Source organism: Amblyomma americanum, chromosome 1 (genome assembly GCF_052857255.1).
Source record: "Amblyomma americanum isolate KBUSLIRL-KWMA chromosome 1, ASM5285725v1, whole genome shotgun sequence".
Classification (NCBI taxonomy): domain Eukaryota; kingdom Metazoa; phylum Arthropoda; class Arachnida; order Ixodida; family Ixodidae; genus Amblyomma; species Amblyomma americanum.
In genome coordinates, this window is record NC_135497.1 from 46,023,056 (window position 1) to 46,046,982 (window position 23,927).

General features: G+C 48.0%; 2 protein-coding genes and 2 pseudogenes across 2 annotated transcripts; 2 read left to right on the plus strand and 2 right to left on the minus strand.

Annotated features, from left to right (window-relative positions):
- The first annotated feature begins 979 nt into the window (after positions 1–979).
- Positions 980–4,197, plus strand: LOC144130440 (uncharacterized). Its single transcript, XM_077664395.1, has 3 exons — positions 980–1,186; positions 1,433–3,133; positions 4,165–4,197. Exons 1-3 carry the CDS (start codon positions 1,037–1,039, stop codon positions 4,195–4,197), a joined length of 1,884 nt encoding a protein of 627 aa, XP_077520521.1. The 5' UTR covers positions 980–1,036.
- An 898-nt stretch (positions 4,198–5,095) lies between these two features.
- On the minus strand, positions 5,096–5,272 carry LOC144116623 (U2 spliceosomal RNA; annotated as a pseudogene).
- Positions 5,273–6,841: 1,569 nt separating this feature from the next.
- LOC144130562 (uncharacterized) lies at positions 6,842–12,792 on the minus strand (annotated as a pseudogene).
- A 1,160-nt stretch (positions 12,793–13,952) lies between these two features.
- On the plus strand, positions 13,953–22,321 carry LOC144130722 (chitinase-3-like protein 1). Its single transcript, XM_077664429.1, has 4 exons — positions 13,953–14,153; positions 14,820–14,948; positions 20,561–20,778; positions 22,291–22,321. The coding sequence occupies exons 1-4, from the start codon at positions 13,953–13,955 to the stop codon at positions 22,319–22,321; spliced, it is 579 nt and encodes a 192-aa protein (XP_077520555.1).
- The last annotated feature ends 1,606 nt before the right edge of the window (positions 22,322–23,927 follow it).

Sequence of the window (23,927 nt, forward strand, 5' to 3'; positions counted from 1 at the left end):
GGTCTGGTAGATCACGGGAATGTGGGGCAAGCGGGTTTTGATCAAGACCTGCACCACTGCAAGCTGACAACTGCAGCGGCCATGCTGCGCACACGAGCTGCCCGCGTCGAAACAGCTGCTACCATCTTAGATGTGCACCCGCATCGGGTTCCTTTAGCAAAATGTGTTAAATACCGCTAAGGAAAGCTACTGCAAGCAAATCAAAAGCGCTTCAAAGCACTAATGAATCGGGCTGCTGCTCAGGTGGCGCGGAGAAGGACTGTAGGTAAGATGGCGGCTTGATCGCTTCCGGTAAGCGCATGCAGGCGCAGTGCGCTTTGTGAAATCGGTCTAATACTTTTTGCCGGGCGCCGGGCGTAAAATGGACAGCAGAACTTGTGGACCAGTTGGACTATGTGGGGCCGCCTTTACTGCTGTACAGGCTCGGAAGTAGGCGGCGGGTCCTGGTACCGCGCGGTCTCGGCATCAGCGCACCAACGGCGCTCACTCCTCTTGCCTTCTACGCCGCTTCGGGAAGAGATGTTTCCGGGTGGGGCTTGACGCGCCATGAGTGCATCCAGACTTCGTGCGGCCCTCTGTTTCTCTGATTCACCGCTGGGCATTCGGCAGACGGGCGCGCCTGACCAACACCTTCTCGACTTTACAAGGCCTGCTCACGTCCTCCTCTCCCCGGCAGTCTACGTCACGCTAGTGGTCCTGTTCTCCGACGGGCCAACACCGTCTTCGACGAGCGCCCCCGCACATTCCGAACATTCCGGAGCGACAGGTTCCAGCCAAAAAAAAAAAATTTTTTTGAGCAAGTCCAAGCTTTTCAGTCGTCCCTGTCTACTCTGTCGGTTAGGTTTGGTGCTGCATCGCTCTTCGCTGACGTTATTTTTGGGGTTTTTAAGCCGTGCTCAAGGGTGCTTGCATTCGTGTGCATACATTTGTGTGTGTGTGTATGTGTATGTGCAAAATATTGAAGTGGGACAGCATCACCAGTGCTTGAAACAAGAATGTGGCGTTAAGCAGACGCAAACGCTTCACGTGGCGCAACATGGGACGGTGTTGTGTCCCTGGATGTCGCGGAAACTATGACACTGGTCCCAAGGTGCGTGTTTTCGCGTTTCCCAAGGATGCAAGTCGAAGAGAGTCGTGGATTAGAGCCATCCCACGGAAGGATTTCACACCCAGCGTACATTCTAAGGTGAGTAACTGAAGTTTATGCCGTATCCTGCATGTCCCGCGTGCTCGATCAATAGGTCAGAAAAATCTTAAATAATGTTTGATGAGAAAATACTGGTAGTTTTATTGCAATTCGGCTAGGGCAGGGCAAGAATAATGAACAGAAATATGCAGTACTGAGCTGAACTGCTTAATACTAGGCTAATTATGAAATAGTGTGTCCATATACCGACAATAAGCGACTACATATTTTTCATACATTGCGCAGGTTTGTGAACTTCACTTTCAAGAGAATGACCTCATCAGGAAGCTATCACACTTCGATGCAGCATCAGGAAAGACTCTGACAGTTGAGATTGAGAGGGTTCATCTAGTGTCCGATGCAGTACCATCTATTTTTCCGAACTGCCCTGCTTACTTGAGCACGAACCACACTCGACGCGAATCTCCAGCCTCGAAAAGAGCTCGAATGGAAGACGAGGCCTTGGGCAAAGCCATCAAGAGCTCGATGGAGACAAAGAAAGACGAAGAGCAAAGAATTGCGATAGCATCATTTCAAGACCTCAAACACAAACTTTCTGGTATTGGCAACAGTGATTTCTGGACCATCAGTGTCAACAGTCGCTGTGTGATGTTTCTACGCATCGAGGAAAATCCTTCACCACATGTTAGATTTTCCGTCACCGTATTTGCTGACCTCTCACTTTCAGTGTCAGCAGGCATGATCAAGCTGAATTCCTTACCCTGTGGAGGGGCAATTCCAGAAGCCGTGCGTGACACTAGTACGTTGTCGGTACTGCTTGAGCAGCTAGAAAAGCACATGACTGAAACATCAGAAGAAACTACTGCATCTAAAACTACGACAGTGTTGCAGCATATCGGCTCCTTGCTGAATGAACTAACCGAAGAGAGTGACGCAACGAAAGAACTAAGTGCCTTGATTCGGTTGCTACATGAGCAAATCACTCTCACTCTCGCTGGACCCATTCGTCGCTACAGTGCTGATACTTTAGTTTTTTCCAGCATTCTGCACTCAATTTCTCCCCATGCTTATAACTTCGCGAGATCAGCGTCAATGTTGACATTGCCTCATCCTTCAACTTTGCGCCGCGTTTGCTCGAAACATGGAGGTGACCCAATGAAAGAACAAAACGAAGCCCACTTTCTGTCCTACATCCGCGAAAGAGTGAAGTTCATGGAGTCGCACGAAAAGACAGTGACTCTAATGATTGATGAAATCCACATCAAGCCATACTTTGATTATAAAGGAGGCAGCATAGTAGGATCGTCAGCGAATTCACAAGAAGCAGCCACAACTGCCCACGTTTTCATGATACAGTCGCTCCTGTCAGCTAACAAGGACGTTATTCATATTCTTCCAGTGGCTAAAATGAACTCTGAAATCCTGCATGATTATTGCAAGAGGATAATATTAGAAATGGAATCATTGGGCCTTAAGGTGATAGCTGTAATCACCGACAACAACTCACTAAATCGAAAGATGATGTCGCTTTTCTCTGAGAACCGAGAAGTAAGCATTGTGTATCCCCACCCAGCCGACAAAAGCCGCCCCCTTTTTTATGTCGTTGACACTGTGCACGTACTTAAATGCATCCGGAACAATTGGATAAATCAGAAGAACCAAGGAACATGTTTATACTTTCCTGAAATGAGTCTTTCTGGAGTACTGCCCGATGGGCCTCCCAGAATGAAAGCTGCATCATTTGGTGCCGTGCGGCAGCTATATGCATTGGAAAAGACATCGCTTCTAAAGCTCGGCTACAAGTTAAATTCCAAAGCCGTTTATCCAACTCCCATGGAGAGACAGAATGTAAAGTTGGCGTTAGACGTCATTAACCCATTTGTCTCAAACGCACTTGAAATGCGGGGCAAGGCTCTGAAAATTATGAATTCCAGCTCAACAGCTCTCTTCATTAACATCATAGCAACATGGTGGAAAATAGTGAACGTAAAGATACCTTCCAAAGGTCGCCGTCTGAATGACCCCCTTCAATATCCAATCAGTTCAATCTCTGATCAACAGATAATATTCTTGAATGGTATCGTAGACTGGCTGGACGCTTGGCGCAGTGTTAATATGACCAGTGGCTGCATGACAAAAGAAACCCACTCTGCTTTGAGACTGACGTGCTACTCGCTTATTGAGCTTTCGCGGTACTGCCTAGAGGAACTAAAATTGAAGTATGTTCTGCTAGGAAAGTTCCAAACGGACACCCTTGAAGACCGTTTCGGTCGCTACCGGCAGCTTGCTGGGGCGCAGTACCATGTTTCTGTGCGGCAGCTTTTGGAGTCCGAAAAAAAAATTCGATTACAAAAGCTGCTGATGCTTCCCGAGCCAGACAACAACAGCGAGAGCGACGAAGAAATGCCACCGCACAAATTTTCAGTGTTGATTTCCGAGGAAGAAATCTCAAGCCCAAAGCATGACATGGAAGTTGTTACCTACATAGCTGGCTACTGTGCCTATGCAGCCCTAAAGAAACTTCCCTGTGCATTTTGCCGCAGCGCACTCATTCTGGAAGATATGAATATAGAAGTTGGATCGATCTTGCAAAATGATTGCAAACCTCTCCAGAGGCGGGTTGAAGTTCCCACAGCCATGCACTGTGCACATGGTGCTGGTTACGACGCTTGTTGTTGAAAAGCTCACCACGGGCGAAACTGGAAACGCATTCCTTGCATCTAGCAACCAACATGCAATTGTTAGCTCCACTGCCATTTCATTTCTGCGAGATGTTGCCTTGGAAACCTGCGAGAATGGTCCCACACCAGAGACACTCGTGCGGCATGTAGTGCGTGCCGCAACAAACGTTGCTTTGAACAACTTTTGCAGAATGCGAAATGATCAAATTCAAAGTGCCGCGCAAAAAAAAGCTGCGGACAGAAAAATGAAGACGTTAAGCAAGAAATGAAATAGGTCGCTTCCAACCCTTCCTGTCAATAAACCCATTTGTACAAATGCATTTGCGACTTTTTCAGAACGCTGTTAACAAGTCTAAAAAGCCGCCTTAGATCGTTGCGGTGCATGCCTCAATGGAGCGAAAAAAGAAAAATACCCGAGTGCATTAGTCAAACTCGCTAAATAATTACCGAATGCAAAAACCTTGCAACAGACGCGCACCTGGGTGTCATTCTAACAAGCAGCCACGACAGATTCAACTCGAACGACAAGCGACCGAAAGCAGCGGCCGGGGTGCCGGGGACCACAGGCGTGACGTCACGGTCCCCATGGAAGGGCCTTGAATAGTCCAGATGGTGTTGGCCTGACCCGAAATCGGCGGACGCCCTTTGTAGCAACCTACCGCACGCGGAGAGGGACTTCCGGTGGCGCGCCGAGTGGGGCATGCTCCCCACCAAAGACAGGCTCCACTCCTGGCGCTTGGTTCCAGACTCGCGCTGCATGAACTGTGCTCAGGCTGAGGCACAAACAAATATCCTTGAAGAGTGTGTTGTGGCTAGTACACTGAGCCGTTTAGATTCACGCGCTTTTTCCATCCCTGTGTCGCGCGAAGGAAAAATAAATAGCTGTTGTTTAGCTCTGGTTAAACCTGGAGTTACGCGATAGCTACAGCTGGCCGAGTGCAACTCGCTCAGTCGAATTGCAAAGTCAGTCTTTCGCCGCTGTGTTTAGCTTGGAGTTCCTTTTCCATCTTCGTCCCTAGACATGGATTCACCTTCTCCCCCTCTCCACTCCTCCCCCACTCGCTTTCGCCGGCGCGCCACGCCGCCGGCAGCTGCCACGGCAGCCATAGCGCCGCTTGCTTGCTTGCTGTTGTTGTCAGGAAAAATGTAGAGGAAAGTGCACAGGCCTGCCCACTAGCTCTAGTTGAGCCACAATCGCTGCCACGTGCTGAAAGTAGGAGAGTTAAAGATAGGAGAGCAAAAAGTGAAAGAAAAGACGCGCGCTTTTATGCCCCAGGCCGATACCGGAGGCAATGCAATACCAGGCCAACCTGTGGCAGAGGTGAAGCAAGCTTCAAGCACTCCGCCACATTTCCAAAAATGAGTTTAATATCTTGGGCCCAAATGGGACCCGTAGCAGATATTAAATCAGATATTAAATGCCAGCATAATGCTAGCTAGCAATGCTAGCATAATGTACGCGCGCGGCGCGCACACCCGCTGCGTGCTCTGTCCTCACTCCGCGCATGCGCACAACTGACGAGGCCGCCGGTGTCTGCTCTGCCGTCGGCACAGCGGCGAGCACACCAGCTGCGGGCTATGACGTCACTGCGCATGCGCACAGCTGGCAGACCAGAGGTGCCACGCTGACCTCGCGAAGTGGCTGGCGTATTGTAGCTATCGCTAAAAAACCGCGCGGGAAGTTCGAGCCTCTTGACGCGGCTCATCGGTCTGATCCTTTGGAAAAACAGGAATGCTGCCGTATAATTGCGCCAACCACGTCGGCTCATGTTCCTGATGCTAGCACGTCCATCTCTCGGTGATTTTATGGGGCTACCTAGATAGCCAACTCCTTACCCTTGGAGAGCAAAGCTTCCTCCGCAGGTGGTTGATGCCACACATCAAACTCAGGAAGGGTGCCGTGTCACTAGGGGCAAGATATTAATCTATGCATTTGCTACACTTTAGGCGAACCCTCTCTCTCAATTGCCCTGTAGGTTTTTACAGCTAATCTTGTTTGGCTTGTGAAGTCACAGGCCTGCGTCTCTCCTTGTTTACGTGAGAGCTCAAAGGACCATTGACTGCGCAGAATTCAATATGCTCTGTGGCCGGGGCTCCCGCGGGAGTTTATTTCATTTTCTTTCCTTCTAAATGTATGAATGAAGTCCATAAGATTTGCTTGCACAAAGTTGTGATTTTTGATTTCGAGACTTTTTCCTCCTGTACCGCACTACCTCTGCATGTCCCGTGTCCTCTGTTTGCTCGACTCTTATTTGAATCCTTGTAAGCTACGTATTCGTGTTTTTCAATACATTTTCTTTATCTCTTATTTTATTCCATTACTAACCACGTCGGTTACCGCGGCAATCACTAGGTTACGATTTGCCATTATAACGCATTACCCAGGGTTACAAAACGCGAGAAGTAGTCTCACGCTCTAAAATCACGGGCATTGGTCCGGCAGATGGTGCCCAGAAAGCAACCATGGAGGCTGGTGGGCCTGGGAGGTCTCGTGACCTTACAGCGTCCTCACAGCCTGCCAACCAGATTGTTAGCAAACTGCCTACCGTGGCAGGTGGTAGTTAAATTAACTATTGGTTGCTCAGAAAGAGCAACCTATAGCGCACAAGGCTCAAGAACATGGAAGCGCCTGCCATCGTAGGACAGTGGTGGATCGCTTAACCGCCGCACCACTGCGCCAGGAGAAGTATGAGGACTACCAGGGGTCTGTGAATGTAAAGTAGAGAATGACCGCTTGCATATATGGGAAGTAATCCATTACGCTTTCGCGTTACCTGTCTCTTCAATTTTTTGTTTTGCCGAAACAGATGGGCGCCTGGTTGCAGTTAAAGATTTGTAGCTGGCCATCAGTAACCGTCATAGATTCAGTACATGCTATTATTAACGCGACTAACTGATTGAAGCCCATGTTTATTCCACATTAAAATGCGCCGAAGGCGCTACGGTGGAAGGGAATGTTGTTAAGGAGAAGGGGTAAGGCTGCCTCCTTTTTATTAAAACTTCCTGGAGGCAGCTAAGTGGAGGCTGTGTGCCTCTCGAGAGCGTTGCGGAGCCGTTCGTCAACCAGCTACGCCTCAGAGTCATGGATGAACACGAGGAGTGCCCGCCAGAGCTCGATGGCACAATCTGGAGACGAGGTATCGGGGCAGGCCCAGGTCCAGATGGAAGAAGTCCACGGCTCCTGCTTAAACGTGGCCAGCACTCGAAGGCGAGGTGGTGTGTACAGAGGACATTCCCAGAACAGGTAGTTCATATTCGCACCGCAGTTGCACCTCGACCAGGAACCAGATACAGGTGGCATCCTGCCGTCCCAATGAAAACGGTCCACCAAGAAAGGATTAAGAATGGTGCCTGTTTGAATCCGCCGCAGCAGGACCGATTCTCTTCGCGTGAATACCACCAGAGCAAGCGCAGATATAGAGAGGGGGTTGCCCACAGCAGTGAGGAAGGCGGCGCAAAGTGGTTTCGTCACAGGCCTCTCCGCGATCAGATCTGCTACCTCAGGTGTGGTAGCGACGGAACGAGGAGTATCAGTGCGAGAGAGATCAGCGCGTGCTATACTCTATGAGCCTTCTCGTTTCCATGGATACCCAAGTGCGCGGAAAGTGCGAAGTGCGCATGTTACCGAATGGATGATTACATGCTGACCGCGTTCGCGAAGCAGGCATGCGTTATGCCTTATGTTCTGCATTATAGGGTCCATATAAAGAACGCTGGCGCATGCCCGGTAGGCAGCTTGAGAGTACGTGCACAGACGACGGTGAATGGGTTCAGTTTCAGAAGAAAGTGCGAAAGCCGACTGCAAATAGTCTGAAATGGCCATTAGTTTGGCTCAGCTACTAGACTGCGCTCCTGCCGATGTATGGAGGGGGGGGGGATCGGCCCTGATTCTCTGTTGTCTGGTAGTACCACGGAGTCGCATAGCAAGTGTGGCTGCTGCCGTCTGCAGGAAGTGCAGCGTCCGTGTACAGAACACGTTCAGTTGAGGGGAGTGAGCGCAGCGCCGCATTCGCAGATGCGCATCGATATGTAGTGGAAGTGGCTTCCCTTCAGTGAGTGGCGTGGTTTCCTGCTGTGGCGTCTTGCTCGGCAAAGTGGGAAATGTGTGTACATGGTGCCTGAGGATCCGCCTGCGTTTGTGCCGCGAAGTCGCGTTTGGTGCGTGTGGGTGCGCATGTCGAGGAGCTCTGAACGGTCATTGAGCTTGCTGAAGCTCTTGAGCGCATCAAGGCGTGTGTACCCCGAAAGTCCTGTGACAATGTAACTGGCCTCATTAAGTAAGCAGTCAAGCGCGACACTCCGTACAGTAACAGGATGATATGGCAGCCCGTACATGATGCGGCGACGAGAAAAAGTATTGTTGTGTTTAATGGCACGTAGGCAGCTATGGCCATCATGCGCCAAGCACAAGGTATAGAAAATTTTTCTGCAGAACTTTATAAAATTTGCAAAAAGTGATTGGTGGTGTAGACGGCCTAAAATGTTTGTTTTTCTACCTAGTGATGCCAAAGAAAAGACAAAGCTTTAACGAAAGTCGAGTAACCTCTGCAACTATCATTGCATGTGCAAGGACGTTGAGGCTCCCAACCAATCGAATAAAGACCACAGCCTTCTTCTCAGAAATGAGAAAACAGCTGAGGTGTGGTTAAAAAAGTCTCTTCTTATAAATTACTCAATATTATCAGATCTACAATTTGTTGAAAACTGCTGTCTTTAAAAACATAAAAATATGTGAAATGTGAGCAAGTGCATCTTCACCTAAGAGTGGAATTTCACCTAAGGGTGAAATTGCCTGTGTTCAGTGTAAAAAACTTCAAAATACATTTTCCTCAGTGTTCCAAGTTTTCTACATGAAAATAAAACATGGTTTATTGTTAGCTCATCTTCGCATAATTCACATTTGGGCTTCTCTTATTTCGTCAGTAGGAAATTATGTGTTAGATGTGTGGGTGTTATACGGACACGGCAGATAATCACTTCCTTGAAACGCTCTCAGCGGGTGCAGGACTTCCATTCTCCTAAAACTGGTTTTACAAAGTGTATATTGTAATTCGCTTCATTGTCCCAAGCGGACTGCCATTTTTTGCTTTTTTACAATTTACCGAGTTCATGCAATCCTTAAAGAGAATATTTTCTTTTTTATTTGCTTGCCACGAGCCTTTGAAGCGCAGAGTTCTGCTCTCTCGTTGTGTCAATTCCGAGATGACTCGGCACCCAGCAAAGTTTTATATTTTTTCCTTGAGCTATGACTTTTGTTATGTTGTGTATGATGTCACCGTGCATCGGAGTGATTGCATTTGTTAGAGTGGAGAGCGGCAAGTAAACTGAGAGAGTGTGTGTAAATAATACTGTTTCTGAGGTTCTCATTCAGTATTTTTCTTGAACTATGACTTTTGTTATGTTGTGTATGATGCCACCGATCATCCTTCTCTTCATAAGCACATCATTTAATACTAGACTTGCCAAATGTCTCATTGTTTGTACACCATGAAGTTACTTTGAATGGCACTGAGACAAAAGTAAAAAGAAAGGAAATCAGAGCTAATGCGACAGTGCAAAGCAGACGTTCAGAAGAAAAGCCGTGCGCGTTGTTGCGCTAATTAGGGATTGGTCGGCAGCGTTCTGAAGGTCACACGTTCCCCTATGAAATGGAAACGGCCAAAAACCATATTTATATTTGGCTATGAGGCCTTAGCATGCCTGAAATGTCATCATAACACGTAGGAATGTAAATTAACTATGCTTTATATAAACTGCTGCAATATACTGGAAATCGAAGCCATGACCCATGGGTTGCAAGTCAGATACGCTACCCCTAGGCCAAAGAGGCACTTTCGTTCTACTTGGTTAAGGAAAGAGTTCGAGTGTCTTCATGTGTTTCACGTGTTCTAGTGTGCCTGCTTAAGCATGCTAATGAGTATGTGTGATTAGAAAGAGGCGTTAATTACGAAAGATTGCAGCAAATAACCATTAACGCTGTGGCGTCATACCCTTAAGGGATAGCTTTAGCGTCACCCTATTTTTAGCACGTTGCCTACAAGGTCCATTCGGCGGTGCCAGTTTCCTAATAACTAATAATTTTGCGGCGACTGAGTGTCACTGGGTCGGACGCGCCAAGGCAGAATGATAGCTTCGCCTTACGGCACTTGGACAAGACTTGTCGCAGTAGCGGAAATACTGATGTCCGAAACCACAAAATCCGCACCAGCGCTGGTAGCGCCAGTTTTAGACGTGTTCGCTATGCGTGCTTCCCATTCGAAACTTCCAGCATAGAGTTCGATTAACAACACACACATATACCTGATCAGATGTTTAGGGGAATCCACCAAGGTGGAGTATATTTGTAATAAGGGTGCATTACTCACTGGCATCCACCCATGCACAGCCATACGACTACAAAGAAAAGCTATACAGTGTTCTCAGGAACTTCGCGGTTGAAGAAAAATTGGTCCTGGTCCAGGGTACGAACCCGGGACCACAAATTAAGCGGAGAGTCACTCTATTACTGCCGTTTCGAGCATGTCGAATCCCCCCGTCCCCCTCTTTCGCTACCTCTTGCTCCCGCCTCCGCTTCGGTCCTTCCCCAGTGCTTCCTACTGCACCACTACTCCTGGCTGGCAGAAGTGATGACGGAGAAACGTTTCCTCCTGCTTACAACCTTAGCAGACAGGATGCCGAGCCACCGAGTTACAGCCAGCGTCTGCAGCTCAAGTCGCCGGATCTTATCGCACTCTTTTGTGGCATAAGAAGTTTTCGGAGCATACAATGCCTGGTCACATAGCATCTCCAAGCCGAGTGCCACAACTAGGCTTCCTGTAGACAAAAGCACACAAAACCAAAAAGCACGCATATAAAGAAGCATAAACGCAGCCAACTGTTCTCCAGTTTCTGTTTTGGCATGCTAGAAACACGATGCTATTCAACTACCCCACAATAACAATGATGCTTGCACTGCACGCCTGATTTTACAAATCTTACAATGATGATACAGCTCTCGACAAATCAGTCGCACGCTAACACAACTAAGGTTCTAGCAGCGATGAGAAACTATAATTAATATGATTTAACTTTTAGAACGAGTACAAACTTTCCTTTCCTTTATTGATCCATCTTTATCGACGTTCCCATCGTAGCGCTTCTTGACGTCATCCGGGAGTTTGCGCCATGTTTCGTCCGAGAAGTATGCAGGCTTCCAGCGATAGTATTCTCCGGTGGGCACTTCTGATAACAAAATCAATAGAAACGGAAGAGCATTGATAAATGTCGCACACGAGATTAAGTGTTTCCTTACATTGCAAAAATACGCGCGCAATGCGGCCCTGATGATAAGCCGTGCCACTGCTTCCTGGCAGCTACAGCTTCTCAGTCAACAGTGAACCTATGCTGCTGCAGTGAAGCAGGGTAGAGTCCGAGCGGGAATCTCTATTGAATATCCAAACACATGCAGCCTTTCTCGCATGCAACACTCCTGTGCGCATATATCGCTATGCATGACCCAATCCTTTAAAGGACACGAGCTCACATGACAGTTCCCGCAATGAAGACGACAGCAGCACTGTAAGGGGTTGCCTGAGGAGAAGAGGTTACGAACAGAGGAAAGCCGTTTTAATCGCGGGCACCTGCGTCTACCCTGTGGTAGTTAAATTGGAGCGCCACAATATCTGGGAAACTCAAAAACCATGCACACCTTAGGACGTATGTGCTGGTAACGCTTGCACCAGTCATCTTTCAAGTGGCTGCTGTCGACACACAAAAATGTGGAGCGTAAATGGCATCAACTGGATCTAACTGCAATGATGTAAATTTCAGACATAAAGTATACCTGCTGTGCACTGTTTACAGCTAAGGAAGCTCTTTTGATGCATGAAGTGTGCATTGTTATAAATCAACAGGCCTCGTGGAGAGAATAGTAATTCTAGACCTCACTCTTCTGAAAATTCGGACTTACACAGACGCTACAAAAGCCCCTGTACGGAGATTAAAAGCAGACCCCATGTGCTCTAAAATTTGGACAAAGGCTGCACCGGTAACGGCGCCACATCGCCACCATTACTTCTCCACCTGCTTGCTCGCTTCCGCGCCGGTTTCTGCTGCAATTCATCGTTTAGATTGAATACATTTCAAACCTAGCGCTCGCCTTATTCGGCTCGAGCGCCGATGCCCTAGCCCCGCCTGTAGGAACCAAGTGTAGTCTTTCACATATCTAATGCGTGGTGCATGTCCGTAGCATTCCTTATAAGCTCATGCCGAACACAACCAAGGGAGGAGACACGGAGAGGACAAGAGAAACAAGTGTCCCGCCTTTGCCACACGCCGCGAGCTACCGGGAGCAGCTTTTCCGGCAAGCAGACAAAGCGATGATGTCGATGATTACAATGGCTATTAATGTCAATAAATATCATGAAGATAACAGTACTGCTGGATCATGATGGCGTGTATTGATAGATGAGTGCTTGTGCAAAGGGGCTCAGAATGCGATTTCGCAGCGATAGCTCTTAGTGCCAATTCTCTCGTTTCGTGGCATGCAGATGTGTCCTTACAGCAAGACATATGAAATCATTTAAAGAGCGGCAATACTGTTAGAGGCGCGACAGGCGACATCAGGGTCGATATAAAGGCAAGCTTTAACTGCGCATCGTCTAATGTTATCGACATGCTTCCATGCTCCTCTTGTCCGAAACAATATATCGGGTAAACCGGGCAATCAATGAGCGCCAGAATAAATGTCATCGAGCTGACAGCAAGGAGCCTACAGAAGGCAAAGGCTGAACAATTTATTCATCATCATCATCAGCCTGACTACACCCACTGCAGGGCAAAGGCATCTCCCACGTCTCTCCAATTAACCCTGCCCTTTCCCAGCTTCATCCACACTTTGCCTGCAAAATTCTTAAACTCATCCCCCCATCTAACCTTCTGCCGCCCCCTGCTACGCTTACTTTCTCTTCGAATCCACACCGTCATCCTTAAGGACCGGCGGTTATCTTGCCTGAACCGCGCCGTAAGAGAAGCGATAAAAGAGGGACTGCCAGAAAAAAAGAAGGGAGAGGTGCCGTAGTGGAGGGCTCCGGAATAATTACGACCACCTGGGATTTTTAACGGGAAAGGAGGGGCTGACAGAGGAAAGGAAGGAAAAGGTTGGTAGTGAAGGGCTCCGGAATATTTTCGACAACCTGGAATCTAACGCGCACTGACATCGCGTTTGCCCCGCCGTGATGGCTCAGGGGTTAGGGCGCTTGACTACTGATCCGGAGTTCCCAGGTCCGATCTCGACCGCGGCGGCCGCGTTTCGATGGAGGCAAGACGCAAGGCGCCCGTGTGCTGTGTGATTTCGGTGCACGAAAAGAAAGAGCACGCGTCGGTCGACTGGTTCCAACTGGGCCACTAGCACTGCTACAATAGTGCGGTCGAGCGGCTGGCAAGAAATCGAAGCAGCCACTGTGCAATACAGTTTAAGCGTCAGAGGCATTTCTGGGAGTCCAATGTGCGCTCATCCATACTGCAGAGCCATAATCACCACAGGCGAAAAACAGGATACGTTTCAACTGTTTTTTGTTCGCCTTACATACCTTCCAAGCGACACGAACAGATTAGTCGAGGAACAAATTTTGTTTCAGCTGTGGATGCCTGATTTCCGGTTTCACACGGATTATTAATGCGTTACTGCAAACGGAAAGGGCGAGCGATGTCCGTCATATAGTAAGTGGCAGGTGGCCCATCCTCCACATCGCTTAGCCCAGAAATTCTGTGCAAGCGCAGGTTTAAAGGATTGCACCTACGCACTTTCCGCCTTGGTGGTTTACTGGATAGAGTGCCCGGCTAATGAGCCGGATTTCCCGGGTTCGAACCAGACCGCGGTGGCCACGTTTCGATGGAGGCGGGACGCAAAGGTGCCCGTGTGCTGTGCGATTTCGGTGCACGTCAAAGATACTCAGGTGGTCGTAATTATTCTGGAGACCTCTACTACGGCACCTCTTTCTTCCTTTGTTCTTTCACTCCGACTTTTATTCCTTCCCTTACGGCGCGGTTCCGGGGTCCACCGAGATATGCGAGACAATCACTGTGCCATTTCTTTTACTGAAAGACCAATTTTCAATTTTACCCACGCACTGATCCAACGTAGCATGCATGACGCGCAGGTGGAGGCGAGCGAGGCGTTCCTCGGCGAGCTACGCTCCCGGAAGCGCGTAGCCCTGGAGTTGTCGCTGTTCGGCTACGCCTACAGGCTACGCAACACTGGGAGCTACGAGCTGCGAGCCAGCGTCCGTGGACCCGCGCCCCCGAGACCGTTCATCGACGAGCGCGGGCTTCTCGTCTATTTCGAGGTGCTTATGTCGCGTCTTTTCTACGCAGCCACCGATCCTGGTCGTCGCCTTGGCCACTGATCGCTTCTTCGCACGTTTCACAATACCACCGCAAATGGCACTTATCATCGATAGATATACAACTGAACCTCGTTTTAACGAAGTGGTTCTTCATAGCCCATATTGACCGCGCTCCCAAGGAGAATCGCCAGTGCTTAGTTGTATTCAATTTTTCGCTATAAACCGTTTCGTCATAACAAGGTTCGACTGTCACTTTCTAAAATGGCCGTAGAGGATCTGTGTCCAGGAGGGTTTCGTTTCGTCCGGTCTATAATTCGGCTAAGATGCGTGCGCAACGGTAGTTTTCCTTGCACTGTCAATTCTAGGGCTGATATAGCCTGCCTTATGGCAAAGTCACTTCTCTTCACTATGTAGAGAGCATAGGAGAGGTGAATATGTTAAAGCGTTGTCGTTGTTAACGCCGCCATGCTTGCTTAGCCATATTATCCGTGCGGTTGGAATTACCGTAGTTAGCGTGCTTACCGTACGGCGCGGTGCTAAACACTGTATTACCAGATGCAACCATAATAAACGTGCTACAGTTACACACACTCACGGCGCTTTTGCACAATGTCTATGCACACAAGATGCCGACTGACCACGTGCATGTGGTGCACGCGTGCGCAGATCTGCCTCGAATTCAGCTCCGACCTGTCGGTGCCACTGTACAACAAGGAAGCCGACTGCAAGATCGCCGTCAACCGGGACAAAGGACAGTGGATTGGTTACGACAACAATGCCACCATTCTCAACAACGTCTGTGCGCGTATCCTAGCTCGCAATGTTTCTGATTTGCGAAGCGTCGCACTCAATCTACTGCTTGCCTGTAAAACATATCCGTGAAGCACGCCTTGAAAATCAGGGCGGCGCATGCATCAGCACATTCCGGAGCGGTGGCTTGCACTCACGTCACAGGTAGTGGCCGCCGTGCTTGAGACCACGTGTACAGCGAAAACCTACACAATTCTTCCCTTATCGTCACCTGCATTCTGTAACCTATACCCCGTGCTCTTTACCCCTGTCTTGTTATTGTAGCATCTGAAGTTCCGCAACGCAGAATTACGGCCATAAAGCTTTCGCGGACGTATGCTGGAGCAGCTGTTCAGGAGTGGAATTACCCTCACGCACTCTTGCGATATGCTTAAGCTGGGTATAGACAAAGTTAGGTTGTCACGTCGTCTCTCACATGACCAATGCATTGCTGACACGTTGATGCCACACCACATAACTGAAAGCTCAAGTCACTGTGCTGCGTTCACGGCCTGAAGGTACGTTTCTGAGTTATACGAGCTTTAAAGTCCCAAACTCTATACTATCAGCCATGAAAAGAAGGAAGCTGAGGTGGAAACACAAATAATACCAACATATTACCTCCTGGAGAGTAAATACAAGCGAGGTTTATTAAGATTTCAGCAAAAAGTTTTCGCACCTTCGAAATTAATAACAGGAGCCAGCATTGAGCTTCCCCTGGCTAGCAGCTTCTTACAGTGCTGTTTGTGGCTCAGTTGTCTTGTTTGCGTCTCATTTCTTGCTACGAGGGACACTGCAGTGGAAGGCTCCATAAATTCAGGCACCCTGGGGTTCTTTAACGTGGCCCCCAGTCGCACAGCAGACGGTTTACAGCGAGAGCTGTCGGTAAAAAGGCCACCAAAAAAATGGCGTCGTGCGCCGTCCACACCGTTAACCACTGCGGAAGAAAGAGAGGCACACCACCTTCCGCGCTCGAGGCGGCTGGCGAGACGCGCTTTGAAAGTTTGCGGGAGAGGAGAAACGGCGCGTCAAGAACAAGCACTTCAGAAGATAGAAGCGAGAAAGAGAGCGCTGTCGCCACTGCACGGGAGTAAAACAGACCGGAGACATTTACAATCATTACAGTGACCGCAGTGGTGTGCTGTTCGTAGCGGAAGAACCGGTGTTAATGTGGAATGAGGTAAACGCACGGTACGATCGACAGCGCATTCAAAGCAGCTGTGGGGGTGTAAAAACACTTCATGACAAATGAAGGTCATGCACACGTTAAGTTGTACTAGTTACACACACCATTTAAAGAATTGCCGTTTACGCTGAGCTGCGAAAATTTGGACACCTAATCGTTATAAGCTGTGACAATGCGGGAACATAAGAACCTCACTGTGAGGTGCCATGCATGACTTTGCACCTGCCAGCCGTGGCATATGACAAGGTTCTTCCAACAGTCATTAAAGCTGCGAACTGGGCGAGTTGGTATTGATTCATATTTGAACAGCGCAATAAAACAACGGGACACAACGAAGAAAGGACACCACAAGCGCTGACTCCAACTAGATTTTAATTCACGTCCAAGCATCTTAAATACTAAGAACGCCAAACACAAACAAGAGGGAAAAACCAAAAGAAAAACGATACAAAGCTGCTAATCATGCCCACAAAGGTGACAATCAGCACGAGCGCGAGACTACACATCTTGGCCGGATAAAAACATCATCTCTTTATCAGTTAGTGTGACAGAAGGATCACTAATACAGCTATCAGGTTCCAAGCGGATGTGAAAAGCCTCCAAAATTTCCCGCGTTAGGCTGTCATTATGTTTTCCTAGGATGACGGTGTTAGACAACAGAGGGGTGCAAGTACCTTCTCTCCAGTGACGGGCAAGGTTACAAGAAGACCCATTACCTCGGGACCTGTGGTGCTCACTAAGACGAGCGTTGATGCAACGTCCTGTCTGGCCGATATAACTCAACCCGCAAGTGCACGGAATCCTGTAGACAACCCCCACATTACAGGGCACAAAAGGGTTCTTATGGTTGGTCTGACAACCCCCAGTCTTTTTCTTCGCGGTTGTTGCCTTAGCCTTCTCTTCCACCTGCCTGCAAACACCTCTAAGTTTTTTAGGCGCTGAAAAGACCACATCAACATCGTATCTCGCCGCAACATTCTTCAAACCATGTCCCACACCATGCGTGTAAGGCACCACCACAAACTTCTTTTTTTCCCTTTTTGGCTTATCCCCGCTCTTGATCCATCTAAGAAGCTTATCGCATTCCCTGGAAATCACATGAGAAGGGTAACCACTAGATTTTAATCGGCCAACTTGACGCAAAATACTTTCATTGATTCTTTCAAGACATGACTTGTTCATGGCAGATTTCAGGCTAGAAAAAACAATGCCATTTTTTACCAGTTTTGTGTGGCTTGATTGGTAATTTAGAAAAGACTTGGTAGAGCGAGGGAAATATTCCCAACACAAATGACGCTCTTCCAACAACAGTCTTAAGTCCAGAAATTGAAGTACATCTTGTTTAGGAAGTTCAGTCGTGAAAGTTAGTCCCATCGCGCATTCTCTGAAAACCTTCAGTACATCTACCACGCTACGCGTCAAGTAACCCTTCTTAACAAAAACAATATAATCATCGACATACCGAAAAATCCTCAGAACCAACCCGTCACATCTCCTGTCTATGGATCTGTCTACCCTGGCAAGGAAGATATTGGCTAACACAGGTGCTACTTTAGATCCTATGCACACTCCATCATTCTGCGCAAACGATTTCCCTTTCCATTCAATGACAGTTGAACGGAGGTAAAAAGACAGAATCTCTAAGAAGCTCTCAAGGGACACACCACATCTAGCAATAAAATCAGTTTCATTGTTGTAATCAGCGATGCACATTTTTACACTTTTCATGAGGTCATCATGAGGTAGAGAATAATATAGGTCTTGCACATCAATGCTGAAAGCATCACACCTTCCCGGGTTATTGGATTTTAGGAAGTCAACCAAAGCACCAGAATTAGAGATGTGAAAAGGATCCTCAATTATCAAACACGACAAATGCTTTTGAAGATAGCTAGACACGAAGAACTGCCAAGTGCCGTGCTCAGACACGATAGATCTGAAGGGAACATTGTCCTTATGCGTCTTTGCAGAAAAGAAAACCTGAAGGTGCGATCCTTTTGCGCTCTTCACAGAAGCCGCGAGGCGTTGCAAGTTGTTCTCCTCCAAAAGACGAAGGGCACTTGCCTTGACTTTGTTAGCTCTGAAAGTTACGGACTTGAAGTTCTTCGTTAAGGCTTGATGCGCTTTTTCTTCAAAGGTGCCAGCAGGGAGAACGACGAAGCACCCTTCCTTGTCGGCGACCATTATCCTGAGACCACTAGATGCAGCAAAGTCAACGAGCTTTTTCATGCGGTGGTAATTCCGTGGTTTCTCTTTTGTTCTTTCGAAAACTTCGACACATTCCGAGATGCATTGAAACTGACTATCTTTGCCTGCCAACCGGGATATTTTCTTTGACAAGGCAAGTTTCTCGGTAGCTTTCAACCGTGGGTCATATGCAAACTTCGGTCCCAACCTGAGAGTTGCTAGATGTTCTTCCGGCACGTCGCATTCGCCCAGGACAACAACCTTTCCTTGCTCCGCAGCGTCCTTCTTCTTTCTCGGCAAGCCTGTCCGGACTGAGTTCCAGAGGAACTCTGTAATAAAATCCATCGTCCCACACCACTCCGAGAAGCCTTGCTGCCGATCGGTCCTGCCACAAATAACCCGTAGATGGTCTTTGAAGAACCGTGCTTGACGCCACAATTCGGACTTCATGATCTTGCAAATTCGCCTGGTGTGTCCTCTTGACGGCTCCAAAAAACCACACACCAGGCCAATATCTTCCTTGCCAGGGTAGACAGATCCATAGACAGGAGATGTGACGGGTTGGTTCTGAGGATTTTTCGGTATGTCGATGATTATATTGTTTTTGTTAAGAAGGGTTACTTGACGCGTAGCGTGGTAGATGTACTGAAGGTTTTCAGAGAATGCGCGATGGGACTAACTTTCACGACTGAACTTCCTAAACAAGATGTACTTCAATTTCTGGACTTAAGACTGTTGTTGGAAGAGCGTCATTTGTGTTGGGAATATTTCCCTCGCTCTACCAAGTCTTTTCTAAATTACCAATCAAGCCACACAAAACTGGTAAAAAATGGCATTGTTTTTTCTAGCCTGAAATCTGCCATGAACAAGTCATGTCTTGAAAGAATCAATGAAAGTATTTTGCGTCAAGTTGGCCGATTAAAATCTAGTGGTTACCCTTCTCATGTGATTTCCAGGGAATGCGATAAGCTTCTTAGATGGATCAAGAGCGGGGATAAGCCAAAAAGGGAAAAAAAGAAGTTTGTGGTGGTGCCTTACACGCATGGTGTGGGACATGGTTTGAAGAATGTTGCGGCGAGATACGATGTTGATGTGGTCTTTTCAGCGCCTAAAAAACTTAGAGGTGTTTGCAGGCAGGTGGAAGAGAAGGCTAAGGCAACAACCGCGAAGAAAAAGACTGGGGGTTGTCAGACCAACCATAAGAACCCTTTTGTGCCCTGTAATGTGGGGGTTGTCTACAGGATTCCGTGCACTTGCGGGTTGAGTTATATCGGCCAGACAGGACGTTGCATCAACGCTCGTCTTAGTGAGCACCACAGGTCCCGAGGTAATGGGTCTTCTTGTAACCTTGCCCGCCACTGGAGAGAAGGTACTTGCACCCCTCTGTTGTCTAACACCGTCATCCTAGGAAAACATAATGACAGCCTAACGCGGGAAATTTTGGAGGCTTTTCACATCCGCTTGGAACCTGATAGCTGTATTAGTGATCCTTCTGTCACACTAACTGATAAAGAGATGATGTTTTTATCCGGCCAAGATGTGTAGTCTCGCGCTCGTGCTGATTGTCACCTTTGTGGGCATGATTAGCAGCTTTGTATCGTTTTTCTTTTGGTTTTTCCCTCTTGTTTGTGTTTGGCGTTCTTAGTATTTAAGATGCTTGGACGTGAATTAAAATCTAGTTGCGAGTCAGCGCTTGTGGTGTCCTTTCTTCGTTGTGTCCCGTTGTTTTATTGCGCTGTTCAAATATGAATTCTTCCAACAGCGGTCATCTTGCTGACTTTCTCACCTCTCCCCAGGAAGAGGAGAGGGTGATGCTCATTTCTGCACTGCCGTCTGCCAACAGTGGCATGCCGCAGCTGTCTCTTCTATGTTCTTGGCAGGTGGCTCTAGCATATGCTAAGCTGCCAGTTTTTACCTTGCCGGTCGCAAGGTGTGACACCATTGGCGAGTGCGGGGACATGGGACTCTTATGCTATCCATAAAAACGCTAAACGCAGCGGTAGCTAAACTTTGCACATGGCCAGTAAAACCACGTGGAAGCACCACATGCGCGAAACGGGCTAACAGCTGCCACAGAGTTTAGCGTTTCTCACCTTCATTTAAATGCGGTCGACACAGCTGGATTCAAAATCGCAACCTTGGGCTCAGCAGCCGAGGCCAAAGTGAGTGAGCCGTCGGACGGGTACGCCTTCCGGGTTTGTGTTTACGCCTGGAAGGCAGTTAATGGTCGACAAATACCGCGCAGGTGCTGTTCGCCAAGCGAATGCGTATGGGCAGTATCGCCGTGGTGACCGTTGACATGGACGACTACAACGGCAACTGCGGCCAGCGCAATGTGCTGCTGGGACAGCTGCACAACGCGCTCAACGAACTGGACCGGCCCATCAAGAGGCTATCGGCGAACCTCAGCCCGTCTGAGTCAGCGTCGTCGTCAACGACCGCACCCGCCGCGGTGGCTCAGTGGTTAGGGCGCTCGACTACTGATCCGGAGTTCCCGTGTTCGAACCCAACCGCGGCGGCTGCGTTTTTATGGAGGAAAAACGCTAAGGCGCCCGTGTGCTGTGCGATGTCAGTGCACGTTAAAGATCCCCAGGTGGTCGAAATTATTCCGGAGCCCTCCACTACGGCACCTAATTCTTCCTTTCTTCTTTCACTCCCTCTCTTATCCCTCCCCTTACGGCGCGGTTCAGGTGTCCAACGATATATGAGACAGATACTGCGCCATTTCCTTTCCCCAAAAACCAATTATTATTATTATTATCAACGACCGCCGCGTCCCAGAGGACTGCTGCTACGCCGAGCACCCAGATGATTCCGGTTAGGCCCAGAGGGCACATGACAATCGCTGGGTTCAGCGACCGCGAGAAGCGTTCACACTGCACAGGGATTCATTCAACTGCATAGGGCCTCGCTTACATCGTGGGCCAAGATTGAATAAATACCATGTGGATGTAAAATATAAGTTTTACATTGAAGGCAAGATGCATGTCGGTCTTTGTAGTATGCTGGCGTGTTTGAATGTATCCAGAGACGATTCATACAGCAAAAGCTGTCTGAGCAGATGAACAAAGAGATTTTACACCCGTGCACATTGTAATAACGAGTACTTTTCTTCACTGACGGCAGACGAGAAGGGTCTGCTAGCAGATGGGGGAAGGCTACTGGCCACTGCCTTTTTATGCGCCCAAAATAGACAGTCGGTTGTGAGGCAGATGTATTGGTGTACTCCAGACTGTTTTGACCATATGGGGTTTTGCAGTGTGCACGGAAATATAAGAATACAGGTGCTTTTAACGCGATAGCTTTAGGGAGTTCATGTGGCAGAACATTCGACGTCGGCATCGGCCACAGTAAGCGAAAAATCCCCAGAGAAGCAACTTAGAAGGTGGGTGGGCCAGCTAAGTCATGTCACCTTGTGGCGGCATCACAACATGCCCACAGGACTGTGCACAAACTGCCCACCGTGGCAATTATATTAATTATTGGTCGAGAGAGGCTGCTGAGAAGAGCAACCTGGATCGCACATGTCCCACCAGTGGCAGCATCGGCCTTCACAGGTTAGTGGCGCATTGCGTAACCGCTGCCCTACTGCGCCAGGAGTGGTATGAGTACTCCCAGGGTTCTATGAATGCTAAGTACAGGATGCCCAGTTTTGTATATATGGGGCATTGATCCATTAGCTTGCGCATTATACCTTTATGGTGAGGCTTGAGTGCCCCCCGGTTTTTGAATATATTTTTGCCTCATTTGAAATATAGTTATTGCAGCTGGGATATAACTCTCAAACATTGCCGCAGTGGTCAGATACTACAGCAACCAAAACCTATGATCACACATGAGAACCTTCAACAGTATTTATTATACTTGCAACAGAAGTTGCCATCGATACTCTGATGGCAGTATCATGTGCAGGTTGGTTTGCATCCGCCATGTTACAGCATGTTGCATCGCTTAGCATTTATGTGCACCACGCAGGAATGAACAGGAGCGCTATATACACTGTTAACATGCGCAATGCCCAAAGTAGACAATGGACCAAGCACCATGTTCATGTTCCGAAATGAGATACCGTAAACAAGTCATTTTTCTCAAGGTTAATATTTCACACATTCAGGCAAACTCACGATACCGGAATATTTCGAGAGTGCTAAATTTTGGAAAGGATAAGTGAGAAGCTCCTTAGTGCTCCTTTTTACCACATTATTCACGGCAGCAATTTTTTGCAATGTGCTGTTTATGTGATTCTGGACAAAACGAGAAAATTAGGCATTCACAGAAATTAAAGGTGCCCAATATAGGAATCTGAACTCGTCTTTTTATCACGGGAACTCTATCTACACATCCCGGACATTCTTAGAAACTTAGATCGGATTAAGCGTCCCGGCTCCCCCCTTTTTTTGAACTGAACGCGCTAGGTAGGCGGAGTTAACCAACGCGTCGAGTGCCTTTGAGTGAGTACAGTGGCAGCTCACTTTAGCTTTTATTTAGTTTTTATGTTTTTGTGAATAAACAGTTTAAGTCACAGACAATATACCCGAAAATTAGGCCCGCGGAAATAAAGATACACGTGGACTCTGATTTACGTATCACTCCACCAATGCCAGAGAGACAAGCCGCCGCGGACTCGACGCGTTAGTTGACTCCTCCTCCCTACCGCGTTGAGTTCAAAAAAGGCGCGAGCCGGTACGTTACTTCTGATTTAATTAGGGTAATTGGAAGCACAGGACAATAAATAGAAGTTTCTAAGAATGCCCAGAACGTGTAGAGTTCCCGTGGTAAAAAGCTGAGTTCAGATTCCTCTTCAGTGCAACTTTAAATCGTTTTACAACATAACAGAGGCGAATGGGGCAACTTGTCCCTAACGGTGCTAAGTAATCTCTGATCTTTATGATGATACTCATGGATAAAGCTTGAGTGTGCCCACCCACTCTCTCAGCACAGACAAGAGCCAGAACTTTTGCAAAATATTTTTATTCCCAATGCATGGCGAATGGCTGAACAGGCTTAAGCAATGACAGGGGACAAACCATCCTCCACACCACCGTTATCTTTTGTCAGCGCAGATTCATAAAGGTCTCTTAGAGGAACAGCCAGACTCTTAACCGAACAAACCAACACCACTATATGAAATAAGGGGCAAATACTTTACACAACAAACGTACATAGAAGACTGTTTCATGACTAACAAAAATATTGGTGAGCTCATAAAGTGCATAAAATATCACAAACACAACACAAAATGTTTGTATGGAGCCCATTTAGCTCATGTTCATTTCAGTGGCATGCAGCATAAGAGCAAAGCTGTCACCACTCGTGTATGTGGCATTCGTAGTTGCATGTCAGCCATAAGGTAAACCATCAGTAAAAGCTTCATCGCTCACTCTTTCAAAACTCCTTGCAAGGCTGGAAACCTTCCTCACAACCAATTCATTCCCTGTCTCCTACTCCCAAGCCTGAGTTACCACAGCTCGGACTCCTTGTCGGCTGAAGGCACTTCGAGCACGCATGGAGAGTCCGTCAGCCTTGCTACCCGCTCCCCTTCAACCACATCCCCAATGATCCACGCTGGGTATCCCTCCTGCTGCTCACTTTCTTAGCATTATGCTTTGGCA

Excerpts from the sequence above, each read along its gene's own strand:
- LOC144130722 (XM_077664429.1), top strand. The coding sequence starts at position 13,953 with ATGCATGACGCGCAGGTGGAGGCGAGCGAGGCGTTCCTCGGCGAGCTA. Across the intron at positions 14,949-20,560 it reads ATGCCACCATTCTCAACAAC|GTGCTGTTCGCCAAGCGAAT; the intron begins GTCTGTGCGCGT and ends AATACCGCGCAG. Across the intron at positions 20,779-22,290 it reads CCCGCCGCGGTGGCTCAGTG|GAATGAACAGGAGCGCTATA; the intron begins GTTAGGGCGCTC and ends TGCACCACGCAG.
- LOC144130440 (XM_077664395.1), top strand. The coding sequence starts at position 1,037 with ATGGGACGGTGTTGTGTCCCTGGATGTCGCGGAAACTATGACACTGGT. Across the intron at positions 1,187-1,432 it reads CACCCAGCGTACATTCTAAG|GTTTGTGAACTTCACTTTCA; the intron begins GTGAGTAACTGA and ends TACATTGCGCAG. Across the intron at positions 3,134-4,164 it reads CATGGTGGAAAATAGTGAAC|AACGCTGTTAACAAGTCTAA; the intron begins GTAAAGATACCT and ends CGACTTTTTCAG.